Source organism: Schizosaccharomyces japonicus, assembly GCF_000149845.2.
Source record: "Schizosaccharomyces japonicus yFS275 unplaced genomic scaffold supercont5.2, whole genome shotgun sequence".
NCBI lineage: Eukaryota > Fungi > Ascomycota > Schizosaccharomycetes > Schizosaccharomycetales > Schizosaccharomycetaceae > Schizosaccharomyces > Schizosaccharomyces japonicus.
The window spans coordinates 2,392,156-2,419,831 of NW_011627861.1; the positions used below are offsets into that span (position 1 = coordinate 2,392,156).

At 42.4% G+C, this 27,676-nt stretch overlaps 14 protein-coding genes and 1 non-coding gene across 15 annotated transcripts; 8 read left to right on the forward strand and 7 right to left on the reverse strand.

Moving 5' to 3' along the window:
• The first annotated feature begins 384 nt into the window (after positions 1–384).
• Positions 385–496, forward strand: SJAG_16170. Its single transcript, XR_845620.1, has one exon. It is a non-coding gene; the product is annotated as a 5S ribosomal RNA (ribosomal RNA).
• Positions 497–1,513: 1,017 nt separating this feature from the next.
• On the forward strand, positions 1,514–1,830 carry SJAG_04436 (hypothetical protein; the record flags this gene model as incomplete). The annotated part of the gene is made up of 3 exons (XM_002175508.1): positions 1,514–1,520; positions 1,621–1,717; positions 1,758–1,830. 3 exons carry the CDS (start codon positions 1,514–1,516, stop codon positions 1,828–1,830), a joined length of 177 nt encoding a protein of 58 aa, XP_002175544.1.
• A 471-nt stretch (positions 1,831–2,301) lies between these two features.
• SJAG_04435 (IRE protein kinase Ire1) lies at positions 2,302–5,350 on the forward strand (the record flags this gene model as incomplete). Its single annotated transcript, XM_002175507.1, has 2 exons — positions 2,302–5,112; positions 5,156–5,350. 2 exons carry the CDS (start codon positions 2,302–2,304, stop codon positions 5,348–5,350), a joined length of 3,006 nt encoding a protein of 1,001 aa, XP_002175543.1.
• On the reverse strand, positions 2,646–6,140 carry SJAG_06425 (hypothetical protein). Its single transcript, XM_011050716.1, has 3 exons — positions 5,686–6,140; positions 5,512–5,632; positions 2,646–5,473 (listed from the first exon to the last, which is right to left on the reverse strand). Exons 1-3 carry the CDS (start codon positions 5,959–5,961, stop codon positions 5,319–5,321), a joined length of 552 nt encoding a protein of 183 aa, XP_011049018.1. The 5' UTR covers positions 5,962–6,140; the 3' UTR covers positions 2,646–5,318.
• On the forward strand, positions 5,612–9,739 carry SJAG_04434 (geranylgeranyltransferase II beta subunit Ptb1). The gene is made up of 7 exons (XM_002175506.2): positions 5,612–6,053; positions 6,096–6,265; positions 6,315–6,465; positions 6,511–6,627; positions 6,672–6,887; positions 6,935–7,068; positions 7,121–9,739. The coding sequence occupies exons 2-7, from the start codon at positions 6,209–6,211 to the stop codon at positions 7,382–7,384; spliced, it is 939 nt and encodes a 312-aa protein (XP_002175542.1). The 5' UTR covers positions 5,612–6,053; positions 6,096–6,208; the 3' UTR covers positions 7,385–9,739.
• On the reverse strand, positions 6,884–9,598 carry SJAG_04433 (U4/U6 X U5 tri-snRNP complex subunit Snu66). The gene is made up of 3 exons (XM_002175505.2): positions 9,354–9,598; positions 7,731–9,265; positions 6,884–7,670 (listed from the first exon to the last, which is right to left on the reverse strand). Exons 1-3 carry the CDS (start codon positions 9,419–9,421, stop codon positions 7,408–7,410), a joined length of 1,866 nt encoding a protein of 621 aa, XP_002175541.2. The 5' UTR covers positions 9,422–9,598; the 3' UTR covers positions 6,884–7,407.
• SJAG_04432 (TIM23 translocase complex-associated motor subunit Pam17) lies at positions 9,714–10,536 on the forward strand. Its single transcript, XM_002175504.2, has one exon. The coding sequence runs from the start codon at positions 9,848–9,850 to the stop codon at positions 10,484–10,486; it is 639 nt and encodes a 212-aa protein (XP_002175540.2). The 5' UTR covers positions 9,714–9,847; the 3' UTR covers positions 10,487–10,536.
• Positions 10,537–10,772: 236 nt separating this feature from the next.
• Positions 10,773–13,603, forward strand: SJAG_04431 (usp family protein). The gene is made up of 3 exons (XM_002175503.2): positions 10,773–12,670; positions 12,734–12,835; positions 12,889–13,603. The coding sequence occupies exons 1-3, from the start codon at positions 11,210–11,212 to the stop codon at positions 13,018–13,020; spliced, it is 1,695 nt and encodes a 564-aa protein (XP_002175539.1). The 5' UTR covers positions 10,773–11,209; the 3' UTR covers positions 13,021–13,603.
• Positions 13,604–13,606: 3 nt separating this feature from the next.
• Positions 13,607–14,363, reverse strand: SJAG_04430 (hypothetical protein). The gene has a single exon (XM_002175502.2). It carries the CDS (start codon positions 14,236–14,238, stop codon positions 13,930–13,932), a length of 309 nt encoding a protein of 102 aa, XP_002175538.1. The 5' UTR covers positions 14,239–14,363; the 3' UTR covers positions 13,607–13,929.
• A 101-nt stretch (positions 14,364–14,464) lies between these two features.
• SJAG_04429 (ubiquitin-protein ligase E3) lies at positions 14,465–18,356 on the reverse strand. Its single transcript, XM_002175501.2, has one exon. It carries the CDS (start codon positions 17,838–17,840, stop codon positions 14,835–14,837), a length of 3,006 nt encoding a protein of 1,001 aa, XP_002175537.1. The 5' UTR covers positions 17,841–18,356; the 3' UTR covers positions 14,465–14,834.
• Positions 18,028–20,851, forward strand: SJAG_04428 (hypothetical protein). The gene is made up of 2 exons (XM_002175500.2): positions 18,028–18,316; positions 18,527–20,851. Exons 1-2 carry the CDS (start codon positions 18,095–18,097, stop codon positions 18,806–18,808), a joined length of 504 nt encoding a protein of 167 aa, XP_002175536.2. The 5' UTR covers positions 18,028–18,094; the 3' UTR covers positions 18,809–20,851.
• On the reverse strand, positions 18,515–21,199 carry SJAG_04427 (mRNA export shuttling protein). The gene has a single exon (XM_002175499.2). The coding sequence runs from the start codon at positions 20,964–20,966 to the stop codon at positions 19,101–19,103; it is 1,866 nt and encodes a 621-aa protein (XP_002175535.1). The 5' UTR covers positions 20,967–21,199; the 3' UTR covers positions 18,515–19,100.
• A 24-nt stretch (positions 21,200–21,223) lies between these two features.
• SJAG_04426 (serine/threonine protein phosphatase Pzh1) lies at positions 21,224–23,508 on the reverse strand. Its single transcript, XM_002175498.2, has 2 exons — positions 21,800–23,508; positions 21,224–21,744 (listed from the first exon to the last, which is right to left on the reverse strand). Exons 1-2 carry the CDS (start codon positions 23,155–23,157, stop codon positions 21,693–21,695), a joined length of 1,410 nt encoding a protein of 469 aa, XP_002175534.1. The 5' UTR covers positions 23,158–23,508; the 3' UTR covers positions 21,224–21,692.
• Positions 23,443–27,634, reverse strand: SJAG_04424 (U3 snoRNP protein Utp14; the record flags this gene model as incomplete). Its single annotated transcript, XM_002175496.2, has 1 exon — positions 23,443–27,634. One exon carries the CDS (start codon positions 27,632–27,634, stop codon positions 24,974–24,976), a length of 2,661 nt encoding a protein of 886 aa, XP_002175532.1. The 3' UTR covers positions 23,443–24,973.
• Positions 23,583–24,925, forward strand: SJAG_04425 (homocysteine methyltransferase). The gene has a single exon (XM_002175497.2). The coding sequence runs from the start codon at positions 23,863–23,865 to the stop codon at positions 24,805–24,807; it is 945 nt and encodes a 314-aa protein (XP_002175533.1). The 5' UTR covers positions 23,583–23,862; the 3' UTR covers positions 24,808–24,925.
• Positions 27,635–27,676: the final 42 nt, after the last annotated feature.

The following is a 27,676-nucleotide window of genomic DNA, read 5'->3' on the forward strand; positions in this document are numbered from 1 at the left end:
CCGGGTGCTGTAGGTTTTCATTTTATGCTTGTTATTCTTACTTATTGTTAACAGTATATAATTTTTAAATATATTTTAAAATATACAATAGACATCTACGGCCATACCTAGGCGAAAACACCAGTTAAGCGTCTGAGGGCTTCGTTAGTACTGCGGTTGGAGACAACGCGGAATCCGGAGTGCTGTAGGTTTTTCACTTTTGCTTCCCATTCACTGCCATCTCATTTCCCTTCTTGTACCTAATTAAGTACTGTACAAACCAAGAGCGTTACTGTTTTTTGGGAGATTGAAATGTTTCCTTGAAGATGCAATATCTTAACCATAAATACTAAATTTACTTATAATGATACCCTATATAACTTTTATAATATAAAACAGACATCTACGGCCATACCTAGGCGAAACACCAGTTCCCGTCCGATCACTGCAGTTAAGCGTCTGAGGGCTTCGTTAGTACTGCGGTTGGAGACAACGCGGAATCCGGGTGCTGTAGGTTTTCTTTTGGTTTTCTAACTTCATTATCCTCTCTTCTCGTTTCCCTTCTTTCTTTCTCTTTTTTCTTTATGTAACTCGTTTCTCATTGCAATCACTTAATCATTATTAACTTGCTCTCTTCTTAAATACTCTTAATAGTTTTTCTGGCCTTTTACGTTAATACTGCACTCACGTTATCTTTGTGAGTGTGTTTTATGATCGTGGAGGTTTGTTAATGTCAGATTGCTTTAGAATTGTAATACGAAAGTGTATAACTCGAGCTGTTTTGGATGGGATTTTATACCGTGCAATGTTTGCGTTTATTTATGAATACGTGCTATTCTAGATTAACAAGATTAAACACAATTGAAAGACAGTTGTTGTCTCGCTAATTGCCATGGAAAATTGCTGTGGCAGTTTTTACTGTTTTGGTCGCATGATAACAAATTTTTTGTAGTTAATCGGGAAACTTTTGATAAAATAACCGTGCAAATGAAATGAATCAGCTCAAGTATGTTTAACCCCTTTTTTTTGATTTGTTTCAAACGTAAGTACGGGTCGGACCTTATAGGCAAACACTGTTAACTGGATATCACATATTTGGGGTATATTAACCGTAATTTATATGGAACGTTCGCAGGCAGCGCCAGCGCGTTTGTATTAAACACTCCGCGTTGGAATATACAGCTACTTTACGGTACAACCGAGTCATTCACTACCTTTAAATACAAGACTATTGGCTAACAGAAAGCTGCCTCATTTGCTATTCGAGACGTACATAAATGCCAAAACACATAAAAACAAATTTGGTGAAGCAGTCGGATATACCTTTTTTTATAATTTAGCATCTGCGACTAGCAGCAAATCATACGTTTTTTAGTAGGTTGTTTTTCTTTTTCATTCCATTACACCATTTTGGGGGGCGTTCACGTTCCGGTGGTTGGTGGTGACAAACGCACTATAAAATCCCCACACCAATCACCTTTCACCAGGTCGTTTACAAGGTAGTTTGGAACGCTTTTAATATTTTTACCAAAAAATGTCGCGTATGTATTTTTATTATTACCTTGTTGTATTCAATATATGAACACAGTGTGTTGCATTTGCACCAAGATACCGTATGAGAATTGGATGCTAATCTGTTAGGTGGTAATCAGCGTGAGTTGGCTCGTGCTCGCAATAGTAAAAAGGCGCAGGCTGTAAAGAAAAAAAAGGAGGGAAATCCCTCAAAGCGTTTAGAGGAGTATGCATTAGCAAATTTCATGCACTACTAACATTTGCAGACAAGCCGAGATTATGAGAGCCAAGCAGCGTGCTGCTGACGAGCGTAAGGCACTTTCTCAGCAAAAGGTTTGAGTACTATGATGTTGAAGGTTGTTCTTATTCTAATTTGTTGTAGAAATGAATATCGATATAAAATAATCTCCCTGTGGATGATAAATTAAGACTCAGTGCTGTAGACTTTGGTCGCCCGGTGCAAATGGATATAAACGCTAGTCTTGGCGTTAATGAGGATCTGTACTGTACAAAGAAAGCATACGTCGAATATGCCCCAAATATACATTGTTTTACTTTTTTATTAAATACATATCACTGGTTGTTTGGTGCCCTGTGAAAGTATCCCTTTTGACTTCTGCTACTGTATAGATGAAAATTTTGTGTCACACCAAGGCCTACCCTCGATTAACAATAACAGCCCCGTGATAAGTTCAATGACCATATTGAGGTTACCTCTGTGTCAGAACGGTTACTGGTTTTATCATAACATGATTTAAAACTATTTTCTTAATAGCTTGCCTTAATTCCGTAATCTCATTCATTATAATTATGTTGCGGAGGTTTTTGGTAGAATTATTTTTCTTCTTCCTGATTTCCTCAAATGTTGCCTCTTGTATTCAAGAACACGTAGATTTGGTTTTTTCAAACGCGGACGACCTCGCTTTGTCGACCATTCAGAATAATGATGCACTCGCTTCAAGTGAACTTCAAACGGAAGGTATACTGCTATTCACAACAGTTGATGGGAAACTACACGCATTGAACACACAAACTGGCTCTGTTCTCTGGACATTTGACAGCTCTGCTGATGCAGACGAAATCTGTCATAACTACTTACCAGTAAATTCATCTCAATTGGCTTCTACAGAAATGGCAAAGGTATCTGACTCAAGTTTTACCGGACATGTAATTGATGATGGAGAATATATCTGGTTTATAGAGCCCGTTCATGATGGCAAACTTTATGCATTTAATCGACATACCGGCATGTTGAAAGCGCATCACACAATTCGAGAACTTGTCGATTTATCTCCCATTCGAGTTCTTGGACCTGACACGGTTTTTGTTGGGAGCAAAGAAACAACTCTTTTCACTGTTGATCTAATAACTGGAAATGTATTGAAGCGATACAATACTGAATTTTATGGAGATAGAGACTCGCATCTAGGGAAAAAGACTAGCAGTACTCGGGATACTATGCAATGTATGCCTGCCGTTACCAACGATCTGGTACCTTCCGACCTTGATGAGTTGGAACATTTACAAGCGCAGGTTATGACGCAAAATGTTCAAGAGGAAAATCGCATTGCTGATATTGCGTTGGTGGAATACACCGTTACAATTTATTCGTCTTCACATGTCATATTAAGTGCCAAATACATTGAATGGTTGCCTTCGTATCAGGATACGATATTTCTCAGTCATTATGATCGTCCAGAAAGTGATCACGTTGCCATCGCTTTACCTGAAAATTTCTTCACTTTATTTGACAGGAAACTGAAAAAACCACTGTATTTTGTTAATACAAGTGCACCCATCTCAAATGCATTTAATGTCTATACTGTTTCAGTCAATAGGAAAGAACTAGCAGCAACGAATAGGCGAACGTTTGTTCTCCCTCAAAGGCATTTGTCTTTTTCGGACTTTGCTTTTCAAGGAGATAATGAAGCTGTATACGTAAATCACACTGAGGATGATGTTTGGTTTGCTCTATCTTCAGATAATTATCCTTCGATTATGGCCACGCAGAATGCAACTTGTTATACACAACATAATGCGGTGACATTGGAAAGTCTGACAGGGCTGCATTTTTTGAACAAGGCCATTCAAGGAACGTTTCTTTTAGGCCCATCTCATTCCTTTGAGCTGTTACCACCGACTACGGAACCATTATCTAAAATTCATGGATCGAATAACTCTACTAACTCTTTTTTCAAAGAACTGCTTGCTATCATTTTGTTTATGACCGGATTGGTCATATGTTTTCTGCTTTTATCGAGGTCACCCTTTATTAAATTGAAAGGACTAATGAAAACTTCAAAGGAAGCGACGAGAAGCTCGGAAGATGCCAAATATGATACTAATGTGTCAAAACGACGCAGGAAAAAAGCAAATAAAAAGAAAAAGGCAGCAAAAGTTGTTGCTGAGAATCAGCCTTACAGTTTAGAATCTGATGATCAACCAAAACTTAGTGTTGTACACGACGTGCAGAAAGCGCTTGACATTAATCGCCTTGAATCTTTTGAAAATGATGTCATTTTAGGTCCATTGGAAGTCTCTTCAGAAATCTTAGGGTATGGAAGCCATGGCACAATTGTTTTTCGAGGTCAATACGAGGGACGATCAGTTGCGGTTAAACGCGTGTTGCTAGATTTTTATGATATAGCAACCAGGGAAGTCACTCTGTTGCAGAAAGCGGATTTTCACCCAAATGTTGTACGCTATTATTGCAGGAAAGACAGCGGGAAATTCTCTTATATTGCATTGGAGCTTTGTGAGTGTTCCTTGTTTGATTTTTTTGAAAAAGATCCAAAGCCAACGATCGTTGAGGCGTTTGAACCCTATAATGTTATGAGACAGATAGTGCTCGGCGTTTACCATTTGCACCGCTTAAACTTGGTTCATCGTGATTTAAAACCTCATAATATTTTACTTGCTTTGAGTGAATCTCACAGAGTCGGGTCGAAGAAGGCAATTCGGGTTATGCTCTCTGATTTTGGTTTAAGTCGAAAGCTTGAAACAAAAGATTACACGTATCACGCTTTAACTTATAATGTTGCGGGTTCTGTCGGATGGCGGCCACGTGAAGTTTTAATGAGCAATACTACTTCAAATCATACCAAAAAAGGTGTAGAGGAAACGTATCAAAGAAGTCCTTTTCGGATTACCAAAGCCATTGATATTTTCTCCTTGGGCTGTGTTTTTTATTATATACTTTCAAACGGTGAACATCCATTTGGTTCTAACTATGTTCGCGAAAGGAATATCATCAAAGGGCGCTTTTCTTTGGATCGATTAAATGAAATGGGAGCAAAGGGCTTCTTGGCGAAGGATCTTCTGAAAACGATGCTACACTCATCTCCAGAAAAGCGGCCGTCAATTGAGCAAGTACTGATACATCCATTTTTTTGGAGTGTTTCTAAGAAACTTGATTTTCTCATTGATGTTTCTGACCGCTACGAGTGTGAGCCTCGTGAGCCACCTTCAGCTCTTTTGCAGCGTTTAGAATTGCATACAGAAGATATAATTAAGGGAGATTGGACTAAAGAACTGCATGAATCACTGCTTGAAAACCTTGGTAAATACCGGAAGTATGACGGCGGAAAAGTCCTGGATATATTGAGAGTTTTAAGGAACAAGGTTTGTTAATATCCGTGTTATAACCTGATACTAACTAGAACAGAAACACCACTATCAGGATTTGCCGGAAGACGTTAAACAAATTCTTGGGTCTCTTCCTGATGGCTTTTACGCCTATTTTAATGAAAAATTTCCGAAACTATTTGTTCACTGTTATAGGTTGGTAACAATTGACCTTAAAAATGAAGACCACTTTTGTCGATATTTTAAGATTGATGATGTACATATGTTTTCTTGAGGTTGGGCACTACTGTCAAATAAAAAAATGCCATAACGGCTGTCATCACTGACAATGTGCTCAAAGCTATAATGAATGGTAACAGACTTTCCGGTAAAGCATTGAGCAACATACGATCAATAACTGTTATGAGCTTTATGTCAAAGAAATGATTCACTTACCAAGTTGGACAGGAACGGATTTGAAGTCACTCCCGTCAAAAACCTTGCTTGGGTAAAAATCCGGTTCAACAATTAACGTCAAATTATCGTTTTTAACATGTAATAACATATGAATTGGGTACTTGCCTATGTTAGTTGATAGCGCGTAGATTTGAGCTTAGCACTGCGACTTACGACCGCTGGCCATGATGACCGCAAAGTATACATGCTGTTATATCTCAGTCCGCAGATTTTGACGGTTTGAGATGATGATGACTGGGTTACCATGGGTTTCATTGGTACATTTAAAGTTATCTGATTGCTTTTTTGAAGATTGAACATGCAGTCTGCAACATTTTCGTCATTCCGATTAAAGATACTGGAGCCTTTAAACGTCAAGATTTCAGTGTTCGCAGTTGCACCTTTTATCAAGTAGAAACCGAAAACTAGCAGAAGTATCCGTAAATTCATATCTAGAAAACGAACACTATAGCGGAGACATATATATAGTGGCTAACGGGATGCGATGATGAAAGCCAAAGTATTTGAAAACTGAAGTTTAAGTAAAAACAAATTAATATAAACGATTATGTTAACAAAAAAAGTTCAAATACAAATGTGCTCTTCTTTTGCTTCTGAATATCTTCGTTATTCTGGGACTTTGTTTTATGATTCCTTTATGAAACCTCAATCCACCACTAAGCCTTCGATTTGAGATATGGACCCGTCTTTTCTTAAAGAAACTCATATAGAGTATCTCAAACGATTGAAAGAGGTAATTTAACTGCTATTCTGTCTTCAGTGTGATTAACAATTTGTCATAGCAAGACACGAGGTTAGAATTTTGGCTTACGCAGCATCTTCATCTGAGTGCAGTTTACTGGAGCTGTTTAAGCCTTTGGCTATTGGGAAAAGACAATGAAATTGATCGTATGGCTGTTGTTAGTTTCATCAAGTCATGTTTAACAGAGTCTGGTATGTTACTAATGTCTGAATCATCGTTGACATTTAATTTTTAAGGAGGATTTGCATGTTATCCAGGCCATGATGAACATATCACAAACACTGTCTACGCGGTACAAGTTTTGCTAATGTTGGATGCTCTCAATGAAGTTGATACAGATAGAATTGCTAATTGTAAGGTCTTGTTCTTTTTAGGTGCTTATATTGACTTTACTTAGATGTGGTTAATTTACAAAATCCAGATGGCTCAATGCGCGGCGATAAATGGGGGGAAACAGATGCTCGTTTTCTATATGCCGGAATAAACTGTTTGAGTCTTATGGGAAAGCTCCATTTACTAGACCAAGAGAAGGCTACGAACTGGATCTTGAAGTGCTACAATTTTGATGGGGGCTTTGGTCTTTGTCCTGGAGCCGAAACACATGGTGCATATGGTACAAAAATATGTTACAACTTTATTAATCTAACCTGGTCAAATTAGTTTTCACATGTGTTGCAGCTCTTGCTATCCTGAGAAAATTGGACCAAATTGATGAGAACTTTCTTGGCTGGTGGCTTAGTGAACGACAAGTTAATTCCGGCGGATTAAATGGTCGACCTGAAAAGCTTCCCGATGTAAGTAAAGGATATTAGTATAAAGCGCGCGTTTCTAACGGGCAATGCGCAGTCTTGCTACTCCTGGTGGATTCTTTCACCTCTAGCAATTATAAACAAGATTGACTGGATTGATCGGGAAAAGTTGATTGAATTTATAAAAACATGTCAAGATCCGGACAGCGGGGGCTTCTCGGACAGAAAGGAAGACGTTGCTGACGTTTATCATACATGCTTTTCCCTTGCGGGCCTCGCGCTATTAGGCCATCCAGACCTAAAACCGATTGATCCCAGATATTGCATACCAACTGAAGTTTCAAAGAAATATGGACTCTGAAAGATGAATAATCATGTTGAGTTTTAGAAAATGGGTTTTCTCTCGTTCTTTTCTATTTCCTCGATTTTTTTTAACCGTTTTTCAGTCTTAGCTTTTCCTGAACCCTTACCGTGAAATTGATGCGAAAGCAGGTACTTGTAAGCTTCTTTTGGACCCAATTCCTGTCCAAACTCATCGACGTAACGTAGGTTAATCTCCGGCTTGTAATCCTGAAATTGTTCCATTTCAAGTTCCGCAACCATCTTATCCCATTTTTCATTCTCTCTCTTAGCATACAACTCTCTTTCTTTTTGAGACATGTTGGCCAGTTTTTCCACTAGAGCGGTCATGTTCCTTTTTTGGGCACGCCGCTTATCTTCAAGTTCAGCGCGAAGCAGACGCTTTTTTGCAACCCATTGTGTGTACAGTTGTTCCCGTCGCACACGATCGTAAGCATCATTCTGTAATTTCACAACTCCCTTTTGTTTAAGAATATTTAGAACTGTGCCAACACCTTTGGAAACTAACGATTCTTCAATGGCATTTTCCTCTGCATCCATTCCGTTATTTTGTTCATTTGCTGTATCAAAAGCATCTGCAGTCTTCTCATTAATTGATAACTTCGCAGCCGGAACGCCGTCTTCATTAGTCTGATTATTGTGTGACATAGGCTCGGGGGAAGTAACGACAACGTTCTTATTTTCCAAAGCGTCAACAAAAGTTCTTGTGGCATCGAGTACGAGTCCCGGATTGCTATCTGTACCGTCTAAATGCTCTATTTTCAAATGACTTGGTAACTTCATGACTTGATCAGCAACACTTTCACCATCTAGTGCTCTCTTTCTTTGCAATTGTTGCCGACGTGTAGAAAGGGCGCTCTGAAGATCATCGTCGTCTACAAACGACGAATTATAGAAAGCCCTATATTTAATGTTCAAGTTAACATCTTTCACAGTAAATTTTTTATGTTCCTGAGTAAGTTGCTCTTCTTTTTCGTTTGCCGTGGTCGAGCCATCCACTTCATCAACTGTGTCGATGGTGCGTTGGTGAACTGCTTTCCGCTTTTTCCGTTTGCTCTTTTTTATTTTAATGCTTTGGTAGTCAGTGATTTGTTTCTCTTCACCTGTATCCAGACTGAGCGCTTCTGAATTTTGAGTTGCGTTGGCAGTGTTGATTTTCTGAGTACTATCAAGAACGATGTTGTTACCGCCTATAACAGTTTCAGAAAGTCCTTGATTTTTTTCATTAGAGTACTGTGGAAGCAATGCACTGCCATTGAATGTTGTTTCATCTTCGTAGGGGACGTAACTCTGCTGCCGTAATCGTTCTTTAACGTTTCTTTCAGTCGTTTCCTGTTCAACTAGGCTGACACTTTCAAAGACGTCACCGTTGTTATCCAGAACATTGGCATCTCGGAGTGTAAGATACACACCATCGGGGGAAGAAAGCTGTGAAGTATTGTGTGCTATGCGAACACCTTCAAGAGTAGAGTTTTTTGGGCTCGTTGAATTGTTAGACAAATCGACACTCGTAGTTGAAGCGGGTTTCTGCAATTTTGTTGTAGAAGAAGGCGATAAAACTGACTTACGAACTTGAGAACGAGTGCGTTTCACCCAACTCAATGCGTCTTCCTCCTCAGCACCTTCTTCATCTTCCAAGAGCTCCGCAAGCGATTTTTTTTGAAGGAGTTTCTTTCGCTCCCTTTCTGCCCTCAGCTTTTGCAGCCGAAGTTCTGCTTCTTTATGCTTTTGTTCTTCGGCAGCACGTTGCTGTTCTCGCTTCCAATTTTCCAGGGCATCGTCCTCCTGGATTTGTGATTGAACGTAATCATCATTTTTATCTGTTGCATCCTTGTTGGCTGGCGCTGATTTTTCACCTGTTACATCTAAAGGTTTAAGACCACTGTTTTCGATTCTGTTAGTAATGCAGAAAAGCAAGCAAGGAACACCGAAATTAGCAGTGTGATTCACAACGTTTGCGTTCGACTTACAGAGAAATACGAAGTTTGTTCGTTTCATCTATGGAGAGAGATTCTGTTGCCTGATTTACAGCACTCATGGCCTTATAAGCTGATTTGTTACCGGCCGTGGGCTAAATGATGGTTGAAAGCAAATTTACTCACACTGAAGCTGGGTACAGCTTTTCGCGCGTCGACTTTAGCCTCTGACACGCTCACGCCCGTTAGTACTTACCAGGCACTCGCGACGGATACGCTTCATGGTGGTGAGTTTCTTTATATCGCTACGGTATAATGGCTTACGGCATATTAGCGTGTTATATAGTAATTCTTAGCACCTCCTCAAATTACTGTGCATTATGATAAGTATTTACTATGATTTACACTAACAATCGTTAAAGTCGTATACCGAATTACACTACAATGATCCTACTTCACTCTGGTCAGTGTCGGTAAGGGTGGAACGCATTGTGTACGCCGTAGGACACGAAGCAACAAACAACGCAAACAAGTGGCAACAAAGAAACATGTTTCTGCCTCAAATAAATGCTACACGCTTACTAGCAAAGAGTGTATTTTGGGCTCCGTTTCAGCAGCTCGAAATGGCTCGGAGAACGTTTCGGTGCAAGGATCTTCTTATTAAACTATACTCTACAAACGCTGCCAGTAACACCTCCGACCCACTTACGCAGCAAACAACAAAAACATTGACGTGGCCAGAGTTTTTTAAACTAAGAAAAAGACGTCGTCGTATCGAGTCGCTGACATCGATCCCCACGGCCCTTGCTGGCCTCGGTTTGGGTGGAGCATTCTTCTTTACACGATCCTTTGATGCAACCGCAACATGGATGGGTGCCGACCTCGCTGTGTGGTACGTTTTGGGCGATCTTGTTTGTGGAGGTGTGGGTTGGCTATTGGGTCCAGCTTTAGGTCGCCGAGTCTGGAGTGCTATGCATCGCGAACTGGCCGCCCAAATGCTAGAGAAGGAACGGCTTTTCTTCCACCATGTACAGAAAAGCCGAGCTATCCCCTTAAAGGACAGCTACTCTAATCCAATTCCCGACTACTATGGAGAAAAGATATCTTCTCTCCATGACTACCGCCGCTGGCTGCGTGACCAAAAGGCGTTCATTCAAAAAGCATCATGGGGTACGCGTCGCAACTAATTAACCGCGTCCTCTGATACACGAATAAATAACACTCATCGCTTAGTCGTTTAAAGCTATGCTGTAGGTTTTAGGAGGTGTGACGATTAATCTGCCCAAATCGTTAAGTTGCGTAATACTGCTTTTGCGCATTCCAGTGTGTGCCAACACATTTTTCTATGATGTGCCTGGAGGCGTCACTGTTTCCGAACCCCCCCCACACACACAAAATAGGGTCATAATTATGTCATAATTACGTCGCCATGGACCCTTTGGAGCACAGTCTCCAGCACCCGCGTTTTTTGTCGCAACTCGCTCGTCTCCCCCTCATACACTGCCTTTAGCCCCCCTATCCTCCGCTTTGTCCCCGCGGCAGCAACTGGTGCGCTTCCGCTTCCACTCATCACCTTGCTACATCGCAGCCGGGTCCAACCACCCACACCTAAACTTCACCACAACCACACTTCCTACCTTAAAGCTTAACCATCCCAGCACCAAACGCAACCGACGTTACCGAGATTTACGATTCTCCCACAGACGTCTACGTTTTGTCCTCCACGTCCCATTCTCACCGTCCAATTTTCGCTAAAAACAGCGGGTATTTAAACAACAGTTGACTGCATCAAATCGCTCCCTTCACTAATAGCCACCACTCCCGTCGCACCCCTTTATTCTCTTCTAAGAAACAAGTATTTTTTCTCGTTTGAATAATTTCTTCCATTCACAGTTCGTGACGCTTTGAGTATGTTTTTTGATGCAGCGAAAACTGGCCGACTGAGAAAACGCGCACCGGCTTCGCTAGAGTCTGCGTTGGATGAAGAACGTAAAGAGGTTTTACGGTGGATGAAGGAGCGGGAGGAAAAGAAAAACAAGGAGACAGCTGCTAAATATCAGCCCATTATTCGAGACTATGCATACTACAAACCGTCGTCGACTTCTTCAAAGTCCAAAGACGCGTCTATTAAGCAGGACGGTACCAAAACTACCCAGCGACATGCTGATGAAGAGCTGTCGTCGATTACCCGAGTAAAATCTGACCCTAGTAGCGAGGTTTATGTAAGAAAAACGTTAGAAACCATGGTTTCTTCGGAACAAAAACAGCCGACATTGGCTACCACCGAATCGGAACGGACGAGCAACCGTACCACCGTGAATGGAACAGCAGGTTCTGCAGCACCTGCGACCTTTGTGCCTGCATCACCAGCAGCTTCGTTAACACCATTAAGCCCGGTGATGCCTGTGTCGCAGGCATTGTCATCATGTTCCACTTCTCCCACTTCTCCCAATTCGTCGGTTTTGTATCGAGTCGACGATAATTCTGCACCACCTTCTACAATTTCCTCACCTGCATCCTCCTTTAGCACGCTGGCCTCACTGCCGGGCACTACGTTGCCCGTTTCGCCCGCCTCTCCCTCTTACCGTTTTTCCCCCAAACCGTCTATCCCACCGCTCATTATCTCGCCTCCAGTCGACGACAAACGCCAGAGGGAGCATGCTGCTTTGCTTCAAGCAACAACGCAACCACTCTCCAAGAGCCGCTCTTCGCCTCTTGCCAATACGACACCTTCTTTTAACTCTCGGCGTGCGCCGAATGCACAATCTGTCCGTGCAAACGCGACTTCGTCTACAAAGTTGCCGCAGACGAGTTCTGTATTCACGCCGCCTACCATTTCTGCTTCCCCGTTGCCTTCTGTAACGGGATCATCGAAGGAAGTTCATCCGAATACCAACTTTGTTTCTTCGCGAATCGACAATTACTTTGGTTCTGACCAGGAGGAGCTGGAACATGATCTTTGGGTTGCCAAATCCATGAGCGTTGACATCGGTGTGGCTCGCTGGATTAAAGCTGCTAATCGAACTCTCCGGCACATCCGACGCGGCGATTTTGAAACTGCTGCAAAGAATTCGAAAAGAAATAGTACGTACCTTGTCGCCATTGATCTCTCTGCAGAAAGTCTTTACGCTTTGGAATGGGCTGTTGGTGTGCTCTTAAGGGATGGCGACACACTTATTGCGGTCGATGTTATTGATCGTAATGAATCTCCTGCGAAATCTGGCTCCAGTAAAATGGAAGCTGAACAGATGCAAGCAATGGACGAAATCACAAAACAAGTCATTCGCCTTCTCAACAAAACCGTCCTTCAAGTTGAGGTTAATATTGAGGTTGTACATCATGAAAAACCAAAGCATCTGCTAATTGAAATGGTAAGTTCTTATTCACGCGTCTGAGGATGCTATGTTTTAGTTGACTATACTAACCTGGTAAAGATTGACTATGTCGATCCGACACTCGTCGTTTTAGGTAGCCGTGGTCGAAATCACTTGAAGGGCGTTTTACTGGGTTCATTCAGTAATTACGTTGTTAATAAGGTAAGTTACAATGCGTCCATTCAAAATGTTTTGTATTCTAACGTATATCATAGTCGAGCGTTCCCGTTATGGTTGCCCGTCGTCGTCTAAAGAAAACCAAGCAACGTGTCGACCGAAAACCGCGCATGGCAAACAATTTGGCAAACGCCATTGTAGATGAAATTGGTGCTTTAAAACTAAAATAGCGTGATATCAATTGGCACTTTTTGCTTTTTTCTTTTCTTTTTTGTTCTCAAAGAATTACGGTGCTGTTTTTGTCGGAATTCTCTGTGTGCACGCTAGGTTATCTCTGTTCTGTCTTGCCATATGCTACATGTCCGGCGTGACATCTAGTTCAAGCAAATTGTTATGGGTTACGTTGTCTATTCTTAAGGGCTTTTTTCACGCTGGCTAGCACTGGGTGCTGTGCTGTCGTCTCACGTCTCATTCAAATTGGTTATGCCAGTCTCTGTTGCATATCCAAACCATCTCCCTCTGGCATTCTCAAGCTCGCCATCCATAAAACTTCAACCGTGATCTACATATAATTAATGCGTGCCATGATATCAGAGTACATATGTCTGCGATGCTATTCGCTAATATTTCCTTGTTCTCTAAATCATGGATAAAACGTTAATGAATCTTTCAATACTCATGATGATATATGTGCCAAAAATTGCATTTCAAATAACATTAATGAAACGTGATGTTTTCCCCTTACTCCTGTCCATTCTTCTAGTTGCGTTTACTTTGTAAATGACCCGGTTGTTGTTGATATAGCAATGAGAGTTGATGGTCTTGTCACACAATCCTTCCGGACGGGCATGGTGTCAAATATGATCTTTTATAGGTACTTATTAGGTAATTGATATATTCATGAAAAGGTTTTCGAACTGTGCAAATGGCGATAACTTCTTGTCTCTTCTAAGCACGCGAATTCGTGGTTGAATCATACGCGCAAACTTAATACTACAATTTGGACATTATTGTAAAACGACTCCACGTATGTCGCCTACTTTTGTTTGAGTCGTAATGATTGACAGTGGCAGCTATGTTTGTGTGGAGCTTGTGACCTGTCAATAACTTCTTAATTCATAAAAAAGATACTGATGAAATCAGTAGTGATATTTTTCAATTTCCTTCTTCACGATTTTAGGAGCATTTTTCAGCAATTCGGGATCCTTAGCAATTGTTTCTATCACAGGAACGCCACGCAATTCTGCTTCATTCGAAGGATTAGGACCATCAATGATGTTGCGCGTAGTGTCGGCTTCTTCGCACACAGATGGCATGGCGTTTTCGGCCTCTTTGCTTTTCAATTGTCTATAGTACAGGAATACCGACCTTGACGAAAAGGATCGTTTACCGATGAGAGTCTGTAAAATATTCAGTCGGGAATTACCTCTAAAAATGAGGTTAAACATGTTCAGTTTGGTAAGCAAACTTTTTGGTACTTAAAAATCAATGATGTTAGGTTTTCGGCGAGGATTGGGTGCGTACACTATACCATGGATATGTTCCTATTAAAGGGTCTCGTTATCGCAATGGGAATCCATTTTTCCAGATGTATATAGCACGTCATCACTATTTAGCCATTTACGACATGTCGTTATCACGGTGAACGAACACGGCAGTGCGGCATAAAGAGTACAAGGAATTACCAACGGAAAAACTTACGGAGCACGATCCGAGGGTTAAGCTGACGGGGTGTGAAATGCTTTTCTCCTCACTAGCGGTCAATTACTATGTTTCTAAAGCTAACTAAAATGTAGTGAGTTCTTAAATGTGCAGAACATAGCACATGTGACATAACAAACTCAGATCGTCTCCATGCAACTAGCAGCAAATAATAAATATAATAGCATGCGTTGTTCAACAATCTGGCTTGTTCGTCGCTCTTTACCACTAATACAAGAAACTGCGGCAAATACAGTTCATAGACTTTAGTTAATTTTTGGCTTGTCATTAAAATATTCATCACCGAATTCTTTTTCAGCTTAAGGATCTCGTCTATTATTTCCTAGCTAAAACCAAAGCCAGTATTTGCTTGAATGGCAATGCTAAGCTTGTCACGTAAAATTTGTTTGGATCCATAAACAGGCAGCTTTAACAAGTTTACACATGTACTTGCCGTTGGAAGACGTGTTTCATCGTTGCCATTTGATCGAATACAGAAAAGTGGGTTGAGCTCCTTAAATCCTAGAATCGGAGGGCGAGCAACACTAGTAACAAATTTCAACAATGCACGCTTATCATCCTCGCTAAACTCTCGTAGTACTTGCCAAAAAAAGAGTATAGTAGGACTGTTTTCATCAAACTCACCCGCATAAACAGTGTGCTTGCGTAAATCATCAACATCAATAGATACCGGGGCACCTCCGACGAGTAACTGAAGTTCATTCTCATGAAACATAGCAAGCCAGTGTGGATTTATAAGTTGAGTGAAGCCTTGAGTAAAGGCTTTACTTTGCTTTGACAATCGAGCATTCAAGTAGTAATTAGAAACCAAATGAATGTACTGAAGACGATTCGCTTCAGTAACGGAAATATTCTTACCATTAGGAATGAGATCAATTTCCTCCTTTACACCGAATTCCTCGTGCACAACGGTAAAACTGAGCGATAAATCGTTTTCAACATCACCCTTGTAATGTTTTAAGAAGGCCAGACCTTCATACAATTTAAGGTCTAAGGCAGCAAGGTCATCAATATGACTTGGATGACCAAGCCATTTGGCAATAAAGAAGGGTGCAAAGGCAGCGTCAATTTGTATTCCTTCATATATGCACTTTCCAATAAGCATACCCAGAAACTCGTAGTAGTGAAGACGTTCTGGATCTTGGGCATATGCCTTTGTACTTGGGTACAACAAGTTCGCAAATGTTTCAGAAAACAAACCGTAATTGGTATCAAACACCGTTCGGCAAATTGACGTTAAGAACTCTTTTGTCAAACCGCCGCCATCAATGCCTTCTTCAACCACACCATGTTCATCCACGAAAGTAATTTTGATCGGTCCTTTGAACAAAGGACCAAAAGTATGAAAAGCATCATAACCATCGTCAAATATGCGATTGCGCCGAATAATGACATGACTCATTCTACGCCAGATGCTATCAAAACCATACTTTCTTTTGTCGGATTCCACTAAACGATGAAGCAAGTGGATGCGGAAGTGAAAGGGCAGCAGAAAAGGACAATTATTTAGAATATTTGTCTTTGGATACCATTTGCTATAAAAAGAAGTAGTCGGAGCCTCTGTGGAATCCAAAGTTGCATTCAGTTTTTCGGCCTCTTGTAACACGCCAGTTTCAAATTCTGAAAGATTAAAATACCCCGTTGCCATAAACATAGACGGGTCAACAAAGCGACGTCGCTCATTACCACGATATAGTTGTTGTAGTAATTGCGTAGTAGACACTCTTAGAACCTCGAAGTTAACATGAGTAGACTTGTTTATATCTTCTAGAAGTAAAGGATCCGAGTACAACCCAAGAATAGTATTCTTCAACAAGATGCACAAGTCTGGAAGTACCTTGAACAGTGGGTTGAATTCTTCGCTGTGAAATTCTTCGTCAATCATTGTAAAAAGCACTCGAGTGTAAACCTGTTCCATTAATATCATAATGAACCATTCATCCAAGTCCTTGCCAAAGTAGCCCTGGAGATCCAGCCGCTGCTGCAAAAGAGAGTAAATGGCATAATTGTGCAGCGTGTTCCAACAGTACTCCAAAAACGTTACTCCTTTACCGGATACATTGCTAAGCAGTGAAAGATACATCAAAGCAGACGCACGTTTCTCATTTGGTATTAGTTGTAAGAGCGAAGTATAAGCACGACAGATTAATTGAAACGCAAGACTGTCCGCAACTATTGATGATTCAAATACATCGGTAAGGAAGGCCCTCGAACAAAGTCGAGATGCCTGCTCCGACAAATTTCCATGAGCAAAGCCATTCTTTAAAACATTTCGAATGGAGCTTACTTGAGTAGTCGTCATGGTTTCTTCCTCATCACTATCCGACTCGTCATTTTCTTCTGGGTGCTGATTAGCAGAAGCAGCGCGCAAGTGGCACGCAGTCTCAAGCTCTAAAGATAGCAATGTCCATAAGTTTAGGTTGCTAGGTGCTTGTTCAAGAAGATAGGATGTATTTGCCAATAATGGCAAAAGCAACTCCGTGGAAAATGATTTAACAAAGGCGAAAGTGGGAAGAGGAATAAGGACGGAAAGGGATGTAGCGACAGTGAAAGACGCATCTTTGGAAGAGCGTAAAATTGTTGTAAATAACGAACTGGTAAGAACAGTCTGAACAAAAACCGACGCTATAGCAATGAACTTTGCAACATCGCCAGCATTGTCCTGTAAAGGAGACACAAGAGTCTGAATTAAATTTTTGGAAGAGTGCTTTAGTAAGTCCGGATGGTGCTGTGGCAAGGACAAAATAAGCGTGAAGTATTTTTGAGCATCTTGTTCTTTCATGTAATGAGAACAGACATGTACAACTTTTAGCGCTTCAGAAAGAAAGCTCGCAGCTTGTGAGTTTGGTAGTACTGAGCGAAGGTCAGTTGTGGAAAGGTCACTCAACGTTAATGATAAAAGCTGTTGCATCGTGACTTTTGGTAAATTCAATGTAGAATATAAGGATGAATAAAGGTGAATAACTGCCAGCAGTCCCTCTTCATCCTCTGGTAACGACGCGAACATGCAAAACTGCCGAATGCAATTGCCCCAATACTCGACATTTCCCATGTCGTGAAGTTCCCTAGGTTCCTTAACTTGGACTAATTGCTCAGGACGGTACTTTTGAAACCATATTTCACGACATTCCCTATGAAAACGTTGTTGAAAAAGCCAACGACGTACATGGGCTTGGAGCTTGATAGAAAGTTCTGAAAGACGTCGATCTTCGGCCCGCTGTTTCCTTTCTAATGCAGCACGTCGAAGAATACGATTCTTGTCGGTATCTGGACGTCGTCCTCCTAGGTTTATTTGGCGTCGAGGCTTAAAATTGCCGTCAAAAGACATTTAGGTCAATTGTAGACGGATCGTTGCTTTTTGGATTGAAAAGATTTCTAACAGAACAGCAGAAGTAGTCTGAACACGGGTGCAAAGGTCAGTGAATAGCCCGGCACATGAAATTCCAGTGCCGTACACTGAATTCCATCCATAACCGCAATCGCTTGGTGGTGAATGTATCCGCGGAATTGGTCAGCAGTACCACGGCGTTCCCGAAGGTCCATGGACGTCTCAGGCCGCGGTCAGGTAATCTGGTTACGCGGATGATTCCGAGGAAGCAAACACTTGGGGTGCGTTCAACTTCCATAACCAAGAATTTAACGAATTACATGATGAATTCTATAAAGTCGTGTACTCGACAAAAATGGCTGCTCCTTGGAGCTAGCGTCATTGCTGCCGTTGCGCTGGTGATCGCGTCTCGTCGCTTGCGCGTAAGCTCTAATCATCCTCAACAGAAACGTTCTGTCCTTACTATTGTGGACAAGGTAAGTCCGGGCTTTCCGCGGTATCGCATCCTGCTTCCGATTAAACAGAGCAATACAGCGGGCAGGTTATAGGTGTTACCGATTCTGATGTATATTACGTTATACTTCTTTAACTTTCGTTAAATATTTTAGCGAGTTTAACAGCGAACAGTAACATCCTTAGTGCACTGAAAGGTACTCCAGTGAGCACAGGCTAACTCTTATGAACAGAATTCACGTCTTAGTACTATTGAAAAATGCTACGACAAGTCGGCGCTGTTTCTCATTTACTTAATGTCCCCTGAAATGCTAAAGCTGCAGCCGGTGCTGGAGAAATTGGTGGAACATCCGTCCAGAGTGCTCAGGTGCAATCGTATGGAAAACATTATCCCCCTTCTGCGCCATATGGATGTAGACGAGTTGGTATGGTCAGCCGAATGGCCTGAGGAACTAAAGCCTGGCTGCAGTCGCTACGTAAAAACTATCTCTAACGCCCCAACTGCTCACAATTGAGCATCCGGACCACTGCCTGCCTTCCAGCTTTAAAACCAAAAAAGAGCATATGAAAAATAACGAAAATAACAAGATGTCAGCACAACAGTAGAAAACAAAACAAGAAAGCTGGCAAAGAAATCAGGAATCGGTGATGCAGCATACGAATAATGATATACTGAGTATGTAGCGCTTGATAAGCTTGCAAACTGATGCGAAATAAGCAAGAAATTCGGCTTGAATTCTGCTGCAATGTTTCACACCAATAGAAAGCTAGGAAGCACAAACGATCTTTAAACCAGTTTCAGAATATTTACTGGGCTTCCTTTGCAGCGTACTCACGCAAGACAGCCAAAGCCTCGTCGACCTTCTCGTTCAACATACCGTCATTCTCGAGAAGCTCCAAAAGCTCGGAATTGTCCATTTCCAAAAGCATTCCAGTGATCTTACCGGCAAGTTCCTCCTCACGGACATAGACCTTGGGGTACAAGAACTCACCGATCATTTGCTTTCTATTTTCCTCAGGAGCACGAGCCAAATCCTCGGCAGTTAAACGAGCGGGCAAAGCAGCCTCAGTAGGAGCGTCAGCAGGCTTGTCGCCTTCAACGGCAGGTACCTCGGCAGGTGCAACACCAGGATAAGCACCGGGTGCACCGTATTGGGGCATGCCAGAATACATAGGGATTGCACCAGGTTGTCCAGGAACGATGGGCATGCCACGAGCATTAACGGGGGGCATGGGATAACCACCAGGACCGAACACGATAGGAGCAGCGCCATATTGAACGGCGGCGGCAGGAATACCGGCAGCAGCAGCAACCTGTTGTTGCAAGCGGAATTGGTTGCGGGCTTGGATTTGGGCCTCCAATTGGCTGCGACGAACCTCCTTGCGTTGAGCAAGAGCAACATAGAGAGGCTTACCTGCTAGCATACGTTGGTTCATCTCAGCAATAGCCTTCGTAGCCTCCTCAGGGTTAGAATAGCAAACAAAACCGAAACCCTTAGACTTGTTGTTCTCATCAGTCATGACCTTAGCAGACGTAATGGTACCGAAAGCACTAAACTCAGACTTTAGGCGTTCATCGTCAATCTCGTCTTGGAGGTTCTTGACGAAAAGATTCACACCCTGGTACTTGTTAATCTTTTCGAGCTTCATCTGTTCATATTGCTTGCGCAACTCCTCTTGCCGCTCATGCTTCTTTTGTGCACGACCAACGTAGAGCTTCTTGCCCTTGTACTCAAAGTCGTTGAGCTCATCCACAGCCTGTTGAGCGCTGTCATGAGTAGCAAAATTGACAAAAGCAAAACCACGGAATTTTCCAGCGTTATCCTTAGCAAGGGACAACGAGGTGATCTTGCCATATTTCTCGAACAACTTGGTGAACTCCTCCTCAGTAGTGTCGAGATCCAAATTCTTCACGTAAACATTGGTGAAGTTGGCTTTAAGGGCCTCAAACTTGGATTGACGATCACGGCGGCTAATATGGTGGCCGACGTAAACCTTCTTGTCGTTCAAAAGCATACCGTTGACATGTTCAATGGCAGCGTTGGCAGAGTCGACACTGTCAAAATGAACAAAGCCGTATCCCTTTGAGTTTCCAAGCTCGTCAACAGCAACCTTGCACGACAAGATCTTACCGAAAGCAGAGAAAGTGTCATGAAGAGCCTTGTTATCAATTGCAGGATCCAAGTTCTTGATGAAAACATTGCCAGTGCCCATCTTACGCAACGAAGGGTCACGTTGAGACCACATAATGCGGCACGGACGTCCCTTGATGAGCGTGTAGTTCAACTCATCCAAAGCCTTTTCGCCATCTTCCATGTTATGGAAGTTAACATAGGCGTAGCCTAAGGAGCGGCGTGTTACAGCATCACGGCAAACACGAATGCTTGCAACGGGTCCAATACTGTTGAAAAGCTCAAAAAGCATAGCCTCCGTCACCATAGGATCCAACTCACCAATGTAAAGGGAAGCACTTGTGGAAGTGTTACCATTCTCGCTCTTCGTCTTGTTGGATGCACTCTCAGAGGAATCCTTTGTCTCCTCACTAGGAGCAGCAGCAGCAGCGTCCGTCTTCGAGCTGTTATTAACTTCGTTGGCGGCAGTAGGGTTGGACGTGGGCTTTCCCTCCACCTCAGCAACGGTCTCAGCAGACTTTTTCAGATCCGTAGAAGGCATGGCGTTTTCAGTATTTAAACTTGGTGCTTTTTTGTTATTTTTCAATATTTTTTTGATTTATGTGGTTTTGTGGTTGGTGGGATGGCAAACACCCAAGGTAAGGTACCTCCTCCTGTGGCATCTGGTATGGTGGTGAAGGTTGCTGTTACTGTTGGAATGCTGTGAGACAGTTATTTAACTAGTCAAACAAGGAACAGCCGAACCTTACTTATTTAAATACAGTAGTGAAAAAAACACTGTATAGCACTTAAAGAAGATTATATAGCGCGGAATTACTTTAAATAGCCTCTATGTTTAATGCATGCTTCCGCCTTTCCAAGACTATTACTAGTCCCCGTTTATTATCATCAATAACGAATAATCATTGAGGAAACGCTAACTCTCAATTATATTTTTTTTTGCACATTTCATTAGTGTCTTAATGAGTAACTACAGGAAAAGAACAAGTTTTCGTGTATTGGCAAACCTTTGATTCTGGTGACTCAACAAAAAGAAAACAGTTTCCAAGTTCGTTGTCATTCATAAACATGGGAAAGAAAAAGAAAAGAAGTTAATAGGTGTTCAATAGGGGGAGTGCTGATGTGACGCAAGTTTTGTCATGAGCGCTTAGTAGTCATCATCGCTGAGAGCGAAGTTGGGCCGTGAGTGCGTCAAAAAGTCACTTAGGCATAGCGATGAAAGAGATTTTACATAATTTTGATAAAGAGTAAGGTTGAGCAGTCAAGCTTAGACGCTTTGGGGTACCTGCTCCGCAGGAGGTGACTGATAATATGCAATTCTGTAGTTGTTAGTAGGTGAACGTGAGGTGTGAAATCTAGAGTTAAAAAACATACCCGTTAAGTTTGCTCTTCTTCAGTTCTCGACGAATAGCGGCCTGGTCTAAGGGCTTTAGTAGCTCGAAAGAACACAGCAGCTCTGGGTTTACGCTCATCACAGCACCCCAGTTGTCAAACTCTCCGCAATAGTTTGGAGCCGAAAAGACTGTGCACAATGTGCGGTCATTAAAGAATTCATAGCCATCTTCCACTACCATGTGTGCTCGACAGATAAGGTCAAATTCGAACTTGGCTAAAAACTGACGAATGACGTTTTTGTTGAAACAATATGAGACGCCTCGTTCGTTGTCTTCCCAGTCTTTCTCGTTGTCGGCGGGATCCGACCACAATAAATCATTCAGCAAGCCGCAGTCTGGCACGTCCGTAGGCCGCACAATTTCACGAATATCATTCATGCTGTTCAGACAAGGCGACAGACCGCCATGGACGCAGAAGATTTTGCCCGCAACAACGGATGCGATTGGGAGACAGTTGAATGTGTCAATAAATGTCTTCCAAATTTTTATATTACAGCGTCGTTTGCATTCATCGTAAAATCCATACACTCTTGTGATGTTGGCACACTCATGGTTGCCTCGTAATAAGAAGAAGTTTTCCGGATACCGAATTTTGTACAGTAGAAGTAAAAGAATGGTTTCTAAACTTTGTTTTCCACGATCAACATAATCACCGAGAAACAAGTAATTAGAGCTGGGGGGAAACCCACACATCTCAAATAACCGGATAAGATCAGAGTATTGCCCATGAACATCACCAACAATTTTGACAGGTGGCATCAGCTCAAGCAATGTAGGCTGGGAAAGAAAAATCTCAGAGACGGCCATGCATATACTTGTGATTTCTGCATTCTTTAAACACACGCTCTTGGTGCTTTTCCGTGAATATCCGGCATGAATGAGTCTCTGAATCATTTCATCCACATTAAGACCGCCAATTGCCTCGGGATTGTCAGTAAACGGAAGCACGGCGGAATTGGGAATAAGAACCGGCCCATTCTGGACAGGTTTCGGGTTTGCTGTTGAAGTACTCGTAGAATCGACAGCCAACATAGACGGCTGCACGGTGGAAGGCGAAGGTAAGTTATCAATAACGTGTTGAGACTGAATGTCGGCAGGCGTTGGAGACGTGGGAGTTACAGATGTCGCAAGAATTCCTGGAGACGGCGGAGGAAGGCTCGACGTCCTACTTGCCATAGTGTCTATCGAATCTTTGCGTTCATGACTCGAGTCCTTGTCTTTACGCAACACCGTTTTCAAAGAACGCAAGGAACGACTGGACTCTTGCGTATCCGACCTTGAGAAGGACGGGTACGACTTAAAGCTGTGATCACTATGCTTGCTGCTCCCCTGTCCCATGCTGTTGCTAAAACGTGAACTGTACTATGTGCGTGGTTTCACTCAATGATCGCCAAAAACGTTCCTGTTTTCGATATACTTATTATGTTACACAGGGGATTGGTTTCATTTAGTGAAAAAAAGCAAATTTCGTCAATTAAGACGTCAATAATCACTTTACTCTTCGAAAATGAAAAACTGTTTTCACTAACACAATCGACGATTCTTTAGATCAGTAACACCGAGTATTGTTTGAAATACGACTTAGATTCCTCGTAAACCGTATATGAGAATGACGCCTTCAATATTAAGCCCACTGCTTGTAGATGCTAGTGAGAAATGCAGCCAGAGAGCTTTTGGTGGTTATCTCAGTAGCGATATTATAGATAAAGATTGTTACTTGGGAGGATCAGCGGTGTTTCACAACTTGAGGCTTAATGCGGTAACAAAGTCAGAATTGCGTTGTTGCAAAACTCCGCGGAAATCTTCGGCGATACCGCGGACGTACTCCACCAAAAGTGGCCACGAAAGCAGCGTTGAGCAGAAGTAAAGAGTACTGACTGACGAGAAGACTAGGAAGCGATCTGCTCTGTGGTTTAATAAACATTAAAATCATTTTGACAGCTGGAGATATCACATTTTTGGAAGTTTGATTAGTTAGTTTTTGTTGTTTCTCTCTCAATAAACATTGGACACTTGCATTTACTGTGAATTAAGAGAAAAATAATGTTGGTACTCGACGGTGGATCCACTTCGATTCTGCCAAAATTGCCGAATGATATTTTAAAATCAAAATTGTGGACTTCGGAAGCACTAGTAAGGTTTCCGGATCAAGTGCGTGAACAACATACAGAGTTTTTGGGACCATGCAATGTCATAAGCACGTATACGTACCAGCTGGACGAATCGATTTATGATGAAGCCGAAGAGAACGCGCCTTTGGATGTTGTGTACTCTCGAGGAATGGAACTGCCTTTGCAGGCTAAGCAGCAAAGTGCTCAAGCTAATCGATTTGTAGCAATATCTTTGGGAAGCTATGCCGCCACAGTTCCTGGTGCAATGGAATACAATATGGTTTACGATGAAGAGGACTTTGATAAGCTGTACAACTTTCACAAACGTCGTCTTGAACGTATGCAACGCTCTAACCCAAAGGCGTTTGCTAGTATTGACTTCCTCGCTTTTGAAAGTTTGCCGCACGTGGTCGAAGCTAGCGCCGTTTTAAAGCTTATTGACGATATGAAGGGATATGGAAAGCGGTGCTGGATAACCTTCACCTGTCCGTCTGTAGAAGCCATCGATCGTGTGGATGGAATCCTTGAGTCTGTGATGAAGGGTCCTCTTACTTACCTTTGGGGAACAGGCGTAAACTGCTGTCACATTAGTCTTCTTCCTCAGATTGCTAATGTGCTTGAGAAACACATCTCCCCGCACCCGACCCTTCATGCTGTTTTGTATCCTGACGGTCGAGGTCTTTGGAATGCGCACCCGTACTCACCAAACGGCATTGCTCCTACACCTCGTGAATGGGCTCAGGCAGTTGCCCCTTACGTTCGCCTTAATGACGGAAAGCTGTTGCTCGGCGGTTGCTGCGAAACAACTGTTGAGCACTTGCAGATTCTTCGCGACCTCATTACCTCTGAGACAGCAAAGTCTTCTCAGAAATTGTAAACTTTATCGTTTCACTATTTAATACGCAAGTCCTTTTAGCGCAAAACCATGAACCTAAGCTCTATTTACCATTCAAAAAATAAACCTGATCTAACATTCCAAAAGAAAACAAAATAATAAACCTATACAACCAATGATTGGTAACGCATGGATGAAGTAACTGCATTTAACTTGAAGGAGCTTTGAGAGGTTGAATAACCTTGCCCTTCTTGGTGACAACGTGGGGAGCGACAACCTTGTGATGAGTAGCGCGCGTAGTCCACTCAGGTCCCATCGGTACTTGTAGCGAACGCTCATACTGTTCTCTAGATTCGAAGGGGAAAGGAACGTGGGAAACAGTCAGCTTGGCATTGTGCTTGTTGCGTTTTTCGTTGATAATCACATTTTTTAGTTTCGCGTCCTTACGCTTTGACGGGTCTAATCCAGCAACTTTTTTAACCTTAGGCTTGCGCTTGTTCTTGGTGCCAGCACCAGTCCAACTTCCCCAGCCGGGGAGGGAATTATCTTCTTCCTTGGGCGCGTCTTCCTTTACGGCTGCCTTCTTATCTCTTCTGAATTCCGCGACAACATTGTCACCGGCGAAAGCCTTAGCAACAAGATCACGTTGCTGTATCGAGAACTTGCTACTTGTAGCCGTGAGAGTGGGAATAGTGTCAGAGAGATTGGCTTCATCATCCGAATTGGATCCGAAACCTTGATTGACATCGACAACAACATCAACATCACCTTGGGCACTTGCTGAGCGGGCTTTTCGATTAGCAAGTTTACGCTCTTGTTTCTGTTGAGAATTAGAATCTTTGGACAAACTTGCCGACCGCTTGGAAGACTTGTCTGTGTCCAAACTTAACCACGGATTATCCGATTCTGCCAAGGCAGTATCTTTCTTATTTTGCGAATTCTTTTTACTAGCAACAGCCTCCTCCACGAGTGCTTTCGCTACTTCGCTTTGTTGAGAGCCTTTAGGCAAAAACACATTCTCCTTTCTTTTCAAATTGTGGGCGGCTGTGACCTGAGGTGCGAATGATTTTCTCCCATTGGAATCAGTCACCAAGTTTTCATCCACGGAGTCCTCATCGTTTTCATCAGTACGCCCAGCAACTTGGTTTTCAAAATCTTCCATGTCCTTATCCAATTGTTTAGCTTTAGCAGTAGCAGCATCACGCATAAATTTCATCGCCATGACACCCTTTAATTTTGGTTCTTGCTCAGAACGAATACGATTGAATGCACCTGAGACCTGTTCGTCCAAGTCCTCATCGCTATCGATTTCGTCACTCTCTAAGTTTCGATCACTGTCGTCGTCCAGGTCCTCACCCTGAATACGTCTAGTAAGTTCATCTCGACGTTGAATATGCTCCAAAACAGCTTCACGGCTGCCCTCTTCACCATGTCCGGCGCGGTCCAACATTTTCTTGGCCCATTTGCTAGTGTTACGATGTTTTTGAGTAACACGTTCTTTTGCACGTTCAAACTCTTCTTTGATACGTTCTTGTTCAAGTTCTTCTTCACTCTTCGGAACCAATTGAGCCAGACGCTCACGTTCCTTTTTGTGAATGCGGTGATAAGTTTTACTCTTAATCTTTGCAACGCGTTTAGCCTTACGTTCCTCACGGAACATAAGTTCACGCATGAAGCGAAGTTGTTTGGTACGCTCAGCAACTTCTTCGACGGACAACTTGTTCATGACCAGTTCTTCTGATTTTTTTATTTGTTCTTCACTGGCAACTCCTGCACTGGCCAAGGCACTATTAATAGCTTTTTCAGAATCGGTAACCGGCCTGTACGTCGCGACAAGCTCATTGTTTGTTTGGGTAGGCCGGACGGTATCGTTCATGGGAAATACAAGTTGATCAGCCTTTCTATTTTCAGCAACAATAGGCTTCCACTTATCCAAATTTTCTTTTGTTTGCTCATAAGCAGCTTGTCGCTCTAGCCGTTCAACAATTGGCTTTGCTAAGGGCGCATCAAGCTTTCTCTCTGAATATTTCGAGGATTCGCTGATAAGAGGCTTCAGAGAACTTTTGATATCTTGGGAAGAATTCAATGAAGAAAGGAGGGTGCTCAATTGTAGCTTTGGACGGGAATCTTCGGTGTAGACATTGAACTCTGATTCCTTTTTCTCCTCATTAAAGTCTACTTTTGTACGTTTGACTGGATCGATGGCTTCATCACTTGAGGATGGCTCGTCGTCACCAACATGTTTCCGCTTGTTGTCGATGGAAGCAATATAATTGTGAAGGCTTTCCAACTTTTGCTCGTTATCCTCGTCTTCAGATTCGGAGTTAAAACCCTGGAAGTCGCTTTCTTCAGAAGTTTCATCTTCCGAAGAATCTTCAGAATCGTTTTCATCCTCGGAATCTTCAGTTGCTTCACTCTCAGAGATTTCCTCTTGCGAATCACTGTCTTCACCAGAATCTTTGCCTAGTAATGTGTCCAGATCAACCATTCCTTCATCCTCATCGCTTCCCTCGCTCTCATCATCCTCATTTAGAGAAATTTCGTTCGGTTTTTCAGAGGTGCGCGAAGTTTTGGAAGTTTGTGCTTTCTGACCGCTTTTTGAAGCTCTGAAGGTCCATTCCGAGAACCGTTCTTCGTCTTCTTCATCGAAAGCCTCGTCACTATCAATTTCTTCGTCCTCATCTGAATTAACGACAGTTGAGTATGGTAGATTGTTGTCACTCTCTTCGTTTGCATCCATAAAGTCGTTCTCGGCTAACGAATCTTCATTGTAGGAATTCAAAACCTTCGATTCAAGAGTTCTTTTACTTGTACCCTTTCCCGTTTTGCGTTGTTTTTTCCCATTTTTACTGCCAGACCGTCTACCCATGGTGTTTGGTATTTACCAGGTACAATTCGTTCTACTTTGTCT

Excerpts from the sequence above, each read along its gene's own strand:
- SJAG_04434 (XM_002175506.2), top strand. The coding sequence starts at position 6,209 with ATGGACCCGTCTTTTCTTAAAGAAACTCATATAGAGTATCTCAAACGA. Across the intron at positions 6,466-6,510 it reads GTCATGTTTAACAGAGTCTG|GAGGATTTGCATGTTATCCA; the intron begins GTATGTTACTAA and ends TTAATTTTTAAG. Across the intron at positions 6,628-6,671 it reads TACAGATAGAATTGCTAATT|ATGTGGTTAATTTACAAAAT; the intron begins GTAAGGTCTTGT and ends GACTTTACTTAG.
- SJAG_04425 (XM_002175497.2), top strand. The coding sequence starts at position 23,863 with ATGTTGGTACTCGACGGTGGATCCACTTCGATTCTGCCAAAATTGCCG.
- SJAG_04430 (XM_002175502.2), bottom strand. The coding sequence starts at position 14,238 with ATGTTTAACCTCATTTTTAGAGGTAATTCCCGACTGAATATTTTACAG.
- SJAG_04433 (XM_002175505.2), bottom strand. The coding sequence starts at position 9,421 with ATGAGTGCTGTAAATCAGGCAACAGAATCTCTCTCCATAGATGAAACG. Across the intron at positions 9,266-9,353 it reads AACAAACTTCGTATTTCTCT|TGGTCTTAAACCTTTAGATG; the intron begins GTAAGTCGAACG and ends AATCGAAAACAG. Across the intron at positions 7,671-7,730 it reads TGAACTTGAAGATAAGCGGC|AAAGAGAGTTGTATGCTAAG; the intron begins GTGCCCAAAAAA and ends TGTCTCAAAAAG.
- SJAG_04431 (XM_002175503.2), top strand. The coding sequence starts at position 11,210 with ATGTTTTTTGATGCAGCGAAAACTGGCCGACTGAGAAAACGCGCACCG. Across the intron at positions 12,671-12,733 it reads AGCATCTGCTAATTGAAATG|ATTGACTATGTCGATCCGAC; the intron begins GTAAGTTCTTAT and ends AACCTGGTAAAG. Across the intron at positions 12,836-12,888 it reads GTAATTACGTTGTTAATAAG|TCGAGCGTTCCCGTTATGGT; the intron begins GTAAGTTACAAT and ends CGTATATCATAG.
- SJAG_04426 (XM_002175498.2), bottom strand. The coding sequence starts at position 23,157 with ATGGGACAGGGGAGCAGCAAGCATAGTGATCACAGCTTTAAGTCGTAC. Across the intron at positions 21,745-21,799 it reads AAGAAGAGCAAACTTAACGG|AATTGCATATTATCAGTCAC; the intron begins GTATGTTTTTTA and ends TAACAACTACAG.
- SJAG_06425 (XM_011050716.1), bottom strand. The coding sequence starts at position 5,961 with ATGAATTTACGGATACTTCTGCTAGTTTTCGGTTTCTACTTGATAAAA. Across the intron at positions 5,633-5,685 it reads GGTCATCATGGCCAGCGGTC|TACCCAATTCATATGTTATT; the intron begins GTAAGTCGCAGT and ends AACATAGGCAAG. Across the intron at positions 5,474-5,511 it reads ATCCGTTCCTGTCCAACTTG|TTATTGATCGTATGTTGCTC; the intron begins GTAAGTGAATCA and ends AGCTCATAACAG.
- SJAG_04427 (XM_002175499.2), bottom strand. The coding sequence starts at position 20,966 with ATGCCTTCTACGGATCTGAAAAAGTCTGCTGAGACCGTTGCTGAGGTG.
- SJAG_04432 (XM_002175504.2), top strand. The coding sequence starts at position 9,848 with ATGTTTCTGCCTCAAATAAATGCTACACGCTTACTAGCAAAGAGTGTA.
- SJAG_04429 (XM_002175501.2), bottom strand. The coding sequence starts at position 17,840 with ATGTCTTTTGACGGCAATTTTAAGCCTCGACGCCAAATAAACCTAGGA.
- SJAG_04428 (XM_002175500.2), top strand. The coding sequence starts at position 18,095 with ATGATTCCGAGGAAGCAAACACTTGGGGTGCGTTCAACTTCCATAACC. Across the intron at positions 18,317-18,526 it reads TCCTTACTATTGTGGACAAG|AATTCACGTCTTAGTACTAT; the intron begins GTAAGTCCGGGC and ends TCTTATGAACAG.